Raw genomic sequence first — 7316 nt, 5'->3', positions numbered from 1 at the left:
TAAAAAACTAAAACAAAAGGAAAAATAGACAAAAAAAATAAGAAAAGACGGAGGGGGGGGGGGGGGTAGATGACAATATTTGGGGGTACATAAAAAAACCATTTCTTATAGATATGGATAGATTAGTTAATTATAGACAAAAAATTCATAATCATTAGTGTTAGAGAGTAATAAGTTGTTTGATAAAGTTTGTGGAAAGAAATACTTTATAACAAAAAAGTTATACATGATATGGATGAATGTAGGCGCTCTCTCCCTCTCTCTCTCTCCCTATATATATATATATATATATATATATATATATATATATATATATATATATATATATATATATGGAGAGAGAGAGAGAGAGAGTGAGAGTGAGTGAGTGAGTGAGAGAGAGAGTCAAGATCAAACAAGAAGGAAAATTTTGGAAGGAAGGTAAGCAGTTTTTTTTATATATTTTATTAGTGACCAAACAAAATGAATCATTATATTATTGACAAAAAAATTCTCAAAAAAACATCTACATGATTCATTTTCAAGTAATTAAGAAAATATTCACTTTTATGACAATTTTAGTGAATAACAACAAAATCAATGTATAAATGAATCATCGACATGTTTTTTTTGTGAATCATGTTATTTTTTATTTATATATGGATTCATTTGTTTTGTATGTCAAAAAAATATTTAGAAAAAAAAAACTTTTTACCTTCCTATCAAAAAAAATTTCTTACCGGATACATATATATATATATATATATATATATATATATATATATATATATATATATATATACACTAGTAGGGAACCCGCGCAATGCGGCGGCGTCAGTTAGTTTCTTTCGAGAGATAGTTTTCAAGCGGCGATTAGTGTTCTCGTTTGAGGTAGTTCATTTCAGTCTTTTGGCGGATTGTTTTGTGTAAGATACTTCCTTTCTGGGAATAATTTCTAGCTAGGTATATAAAAGCGGAGGCATAATAATTCCATATCCGGTGTCATCTATTATTCTGGTTGTTACTTATGACGGTTATTTTCTAGGGAGTTACTTATAGTTTTCATACGGCGATTTGTTTATTTTAGGTTTGTGATAGTTCCTTTTAGCCTTTTGACAAATTATTTTTTGCCAGATAGTTTTTTACGATAGATAGGTTTTACGAAGTTACTTATGATGGATACTTTCTATGGAATTACTCAAACGTGCAATACGGTTGACGGTAAATATTTTTTTTAGATGTCATCTATTGCTCAAGTTGTTAGTATAATAATTTACCACTAACTTTTATCTAGTAAGGAATTCGCACAATGTATCGACAACAAATATTTTCATATAAGTGTTAATTTATAGACAATGTTTAGTTTGTGTTATGTAGTTTTGAAATAGTTTATTCATTCTTTAAATCCTACAACTTTTAATTCTTTTATTTTTAACTTTTTATACAAATAAATAACATCTATCTAAAAAATAATACATTGAAATTAGGGATGAGCATATGGACTAGAGAACCAGCCGGAACCGGTACCGGAACCGGAACCCGATGGAACCGGTCGGTCCGGGACCAGGAACGTTATTTTTGTAGATTTTTGGAACCGGGAACCGGTAGGAGCCAGAACCGATATAACCGGAACCAGTAGAACCGGCAAAAACCGAAACCGTGTGATGCTATTTTTCGAGGACCCGTTCCAACATTTGAAAACACGACAAGAACCGGTAGAACCGCCAGGCGGATTCGATTCTTGATTTTGGCCGAAGCCGGTTCCCGGGTCGGGTCTGGTTCCGTCCGGTTCCGACCTTTTGCTCATCCTTAACTGAAATTATTTAATTAGTATGAGGTAGAAAAATGTATGCCTACGTTTCGAAAAGAACAATATCTCAAAAAAATAAAGTTTTTATATGATAAATAATATACATTTTAGTATACATTAATACACTAACATATGGATATATTGTTTAATATATTATTGATCATTGTAATACACCACAAAAAGATCAAAATTGTAAAAAATGCAAAAAACCTATGGTACTTGCTTTGTATTTTTTTATTATAAAATACTATTAGGATCGTCTTAATTATATCAAATGTAAATAATTGATCGTTGTTTCATTCATTTTCTATTTTTTTTTAATAATCTATCCGACCTAAAATATTGTTAGTTACTTTTACCTATAATACATACAACCACCTTGTCATCCAATCATTATCAACAATACTCTTTCAAATTAAAATTTCATATATAAATAAAAATAATCAAACATATAATTTATATTTCAACAACCCTCAAACAATACACAATTAAAATCTATTTTGGTCAAGATCGACTCACATACAACAATTATTTGAAACCTTCTACTAAACATCGATATAAATAGTTAAATACAAACAATAAATAACACATATGTCTAAAAGTATTTATAAAAAAAATAGAAAGCATTTGACTAAAAAGCAATAAATTTATAAACCATTAACAGTAAGCCTCTATAGATGTATACAAATACGAATGTGAAACCTCGAGAAAAATCATTAAACCTGAAAATGAAATTTCAAGAAATAAACACAATTAAACCAACATAATGAAGTTTCCTTTCTAGTCAGATACATTTCATGTATTGTTCGACAACCATGGTTTGAGGGTGGTGGGGCAATAACCTTGATGTTGAGGGATTGGAATAGAAAAGGCACCAAGAATCTGTAAATGACAATATAAAACACAAATCATGACTAAATTAACCCTTAAAATAATATATCATTTGAGTGTATATTTACTCAAACCAATTCTTTGAAGGTTTTATCTTTAAGCAGGGTATTGTAACATCAGCCAAATTATTTATTTTTCCTATAAATAAGACCAACATGAAAGAATGGTTAGGACATCATATACATTATTATCAGATACGAAACAAAAAACTATATAACTTACCATACAAATTTATATATCTTTTCAACAAAATATTTAGTCAAGCATCCCACAATGTGAAAACATTACCAACTTCATCAAATGAGTAGCAACATAATATATATATATATATATATATATATATATATATATATATATATATATATATATATATATATATATATATATATATACACACACACATTTGTGCACCTAATTTTGATAACCATGTCTACAATAATATTTCAAATAGTCATCAATTAGAAAAAGAAAAGCAAGAATACACCCGCTGGAATATCTTAACCATTTTCGGTTTGTCTATTACTTCATTGTTGTGTTGTGGAAAGGACCAAGGGATCTACACATTTAGTTCATGTATCGTCATCAAATAAGTACACAAAAAATCAACGATAACTCATACATAAATCTGAAAGTAAGCAAGTATTTACCAGTCAATACATATCTTAATGCATAGATCTACATTTTTTGAGAAAATAGCCCATATATTAGAGTATAGAGAAACCTGTGAAGTCTTCGGATTACTCCCTTTTCCCAAATCAAGCAAATACGGGTAGAAACCTGAAACAGAGCCAAACCAGGATGAAAACGAGTGCAACGGAAATCACTTATCTATTCAGGGCCTGAAAACAAACACACACAGTTAGACACATACGAAAACACACAAAGCTAGAGAGATGGAAAAGGTTAGTGGTGGTTATGGTGGTGAATTTTATAGAGATACAGAGAACAAACTTACCTGTGGCGGTGGGGAGGATGTTTTTAGCAAGAAACATAGAAGGCGAGGGTAAGGGGTGTCAGAAAATGGTGGTAATAGCTTTGTTAGAGTTTCTGTGGTGGTGTCAGTGGTGAAAGGTGTAGGTGGAGGTGGCCGATAAAGGTGACGAAGGTAGAGGCTGAAGGTCGAGATCAGGCGGAGGCGGTGGATGTGGTGACGGTGGTTGATTATGATGAGGTATGGTGATAACCGCACATGTGGTCTCGACTCATGAAGCAGGTGCTGTGATGTAGCCGAAGGGGTCGAAGACGGAAAGACGTCATGAGAGAGAGGAAGGGTGTAGTGATTAGGGTGTGTTGTGAAGTGTGTTTCTATGTTATCATTCATCTGATCTAGTACCAAATCAATGGCCCAAAGTTAAACACGCTGGCAATCCATGTGAGGATCCATGTGATATTTCCATGTAAGCATCCGTGTGAGTCCAATTATGCAAAAACTATTTGTACTAACTGCTGTGAAATCTGCACCTCTTAGTAGTTTTAAGATATTAGGCTTTATATTTTAATAGGTTGTATTTAAGACATTGGATATGTATGCTTTATTTATTTATATATATATATATATATATATATATATATATATATATATATATATATATATATATATATATATATATATGTTCATCTGTTTCTTAGATTTATTGTGTGATAAATCCTTCAATACAAATTTAACGAAATTAAATAAAGATAGATATTAAATGATTTTTATAATTGTATGTATATTAAATGATATCGATAATTATAATTCTCTTTTTATACAAATTAATTAAATTTGTCATTAATGTCAGCAATAACATTTTTTTAGAATCAATTCGCATCTAGGTTTTCATATGTGTGTTAATGTTTTGTTTATTGAGTCACTCACTTATAACACAACAAAGTTGCATGGAATTTAAAGAACAAGAGGGTATTATATTAGAATACACTCTTATTCATGTGTGTGTTCATGTTTTGTTTATTGAGTCACTCACTTATAACACAACAAAGTTGCATGGAATTTGAAGAACAGCACTGTATTATATTAGAATACACTTTTATTATGTTAGAATATATACTCTCATTCTTCTAGAATAAACTCTCATTCTGCAAGAATACACTCTGCTCCTTTATGTTCTAGGCAACTTTGTTCTATTTTGATTGAGTGAGTCATGAAACAAAATACGAATCCATACATGAAAACCTTGATGCGAATTCATTATGAAATAATATTATTGATGATATTAATGAGGAATTTAATTAATTTCTATAATAAAAGAAATTATAATTATGGATATCATTTAATATACACATAATTATGGAAATAATTTATTATCTATCTTTTTTTACTTAATAATAATTTTATTTTAACTAAATTCTTTTGATACATTCTAACACATAATAGATATGAGAAATATTTGAACCTAGCTCTTTCTCTCTCTCTCTCTCTTTATATATATATATATATATATATATATATATATATATATATATATATATATAGGGCTAGGTTATTTTGTTTCTTACATTTATTGTGAGCTAGAATGTACCAATAGAAAGTTAGTAAAATTTAATAATTATTTAATTAAATAAAGATGGATATTAAATGATTTCTACAATTCTATGTATGTTAAATGATATATTAAATGATATCCATAGTTATAATTTTCATTTTTATGGAAACTACTTAAATTCGTCATTAATGTCAGCAACAACGTTCTTTCAGAATTAATTTTCATCTAAGTTTTCATGTATGGATTCGTATTTTGTTTATGTACCCACTCATTTATAATACAACAAAAGTTGAATGGAATATGAAAAACGAGAGTGTATTCTACTGGAATACACTCTCATTCTTTTAGAATATACACTCATTCTTCTAGAATAAACTCTTATTCTCCATGTTCTAGGCAACTTTGTTGTATTTTGAGTGAGTGGGTCATGAAACAAAATACAAACCTATACATGAAAAACTAGATGCGAATTCATTCTAGAAGAATATTATTGCTGATATTAATGACGAATTTAAGTAGTTTCCATAAAAAATGAATTATAATTATGGATATAATTTAATATTCATATAATTATAGAAATCATTTATTATCTATCGTTATTTTATTAAATAATAATTTAAATTTTACAAAATTGTTATTGGTGTATTTTAGCACACAATAGATGTAAGAAACATTTGAACCTAGCTCTCTCTTTCTCTCTCTCTCTCTCTATATATATATATATATATATATATATATATATATATAACTTTATGAATAATTAATTTAAATATGTCTTTTATGTATATGTTGTCAATTGTTTGTTTACTTTTCGGTTGTTTTCAATTATCTTAATCAAACATGGTTGGATAATTACCAAGAAATGTTTGTATCATTATGGACAAACACAGTTTTACACTTCGACGACCACACGAATAATAGAGTTGAAAGTGAACATGTGAAATTTAAAAACTACTTGGATTCAAATCACTCAAAGCTGCATATATTTTTTGATTATGTTAACGAGACAGTTGAATCATAATACACATCTATAAAAGGACGTCTTGAAAAAAGCAGAATTGAAGTAAAGCATTTCCACACCATAGAAATTTTCTTAAGCTTATTAAATAAAGTTTCGCATCTTGGTTTAGAAAAAATGTTGCAAGAATTAGATCGGCCCAATGTTCAAAATATAACTGAGACCAACTGTCGGTGTAAGCTACGTGGTACTTGTGGGTTGGCTTAGGCCCACGAAATTTTAGTTTATTACAATACAGGCAGACAAATGCCTTTGGAGTCAATTGATTTTTTTTGGAGTAGACTTGATTTAGAGAGAGTAGTGTCGGTCACTCAATATGATGAATCAATTGTTGATGGTGAAGCAAACCTTTTTAAAGAAAAGATACATTAAACAGTCAAATGATGTGAAGGCTAATTATCTGAGAAAAAAATGATGAATATATGGAAGGCATCACCTTCTATGGCTTCAGAGCCTACTTTTCATACGAATACCCATGGACGTCCACATGTGAGTACAAAACCATCACAATATCCACCAACTCAAGATCCTCATTTCGTATACACCAGATTATATAGGGTCTAACATGTTTGTTTTAAACCAACAACCAGAACCGGAGAGGCACAACACGTATTCATTTGGAGAATCTTCAATGTTAAACCAAGAAACAACGTATCAAAGATCCTACTTTGAACATGCACTTATGAATGAAATTCCATGTGAATTTCAACCATATGTATCACACATACAAAATGTGGAAGGAGATGGACACTATGGATTTCGGGCAATAGTTTTTGCTCTTGGTTTTAGTGAAGACTATTGGTATCAAATTTGGACACACTTATAAGGAAAGTTATTGATGCACATTGATGATTACATAGTGGTTTTGAAAATGACAAAAATGCTATTAGGGAAGCATTGATTTTCTATGAAACACCCGCGATTCGAAAATATTGGATGATTATACCTTACACTTGTATTTTAATTGCTAATAAGTATGGTGTTATTGTTCTTCTTTTTAAGCAAAGATGAATCTTCAACGTCTTTCCCACTTTGGGTTTGTTCACAAGATTTCCCAAATTATCCAATTATAAATATCGCCTTCTATAACAGTTGTCGTTATATTAAGGTTGATTTACAGGAGAGTCATCCAATG

The 7316-nt window shown here is 29.7% G+C and overlaps 1 protein-coding gene across 8 annotated transcripts; it reads right to left on the bottom strand.

The window, feature by feature from the left end:
- Positions 1-2317: 2317 nt before the first annotated feature.
- Positions 2318-4016, bottom strand: LOC145086341 (uncharacterized). Of its 8 annotated transcripts, none has more exons than XR_013700394.1 (5): positions 3636-3988; positions 3402-3519; positions 2749-2818; positions 2632-2671; positions 2318-2511 (listed from the first exon to the last, which is right to left on the bottom strand). XR_013700394.1 is itself a non-coding variant. In XM_079024095.1 (4 exons), exons 1-4 carry the CDS (start codon positions 3999-4001, stop codon positions 2506-2508), a joined length of 468 nt encoding a protein of 155 aa, XP_078880221.1. In that variant the 5' UTR covers positions 4002-4016; the 3' UTR covers positions 2318-2505. The 8 variants fall into 8 exon arrangements, 1 of the variants encoding a protein (XP_078880221.1); XR_013700395.1 differs by having other exon boundaries at positions 2755-2818; XR_013700398.1 differs by having other exon boundaries at positions 2632-2818; positions 3402-3457; positions 3636-3991.
- Between the last annotated feature and the right edge of the window lie 3300 nt (positions 4017-7316).

Source organism: Lactuca serriola, chromosome 2 (genome assembly GCF_051521515.1).
Source record: "Lactuca serriola cultivar US96UC23 chromosome 2, Lser_US96UC23_V15, whole genome shotgun sequence".
Lineage (NCBI taxonomy): Eukaryota > Viridiplantae > Streptophyta > Magnoliopsida > Asterales > Asteraceae > Lactuca > Lactuca serriola.
The sequence above is the reverse complement of the archived record's forward strand: the minus strand, read 5'-3'. Positions and strand labels throughout refer to the sequence as shown.

Bases quoted from the DNA above. Each gene is read 5' to 3' on its own strand.
- LOC145086341 (XM_079024095.1), bottom strand. From the start codon at position 4,001: ATGAATGATAACATAGAAACACACTTCACAACACACCCTAATCACTAC. The intron at 3,458-3,635 runs GTAAGTTTGTTC...GCTCTGTTTCAG, and splicing joins CATCCTCCCCACCGCCACAG to GTTTCTACCCGTATTTGCTT. The intron at 2,672-3,401 runs GTTTCTCTATAC...TGTCATTTACAG, and splicing joins GTAATCCGAAGACTTCACAG to ATTCTTGGTGCCTTTTCTAT.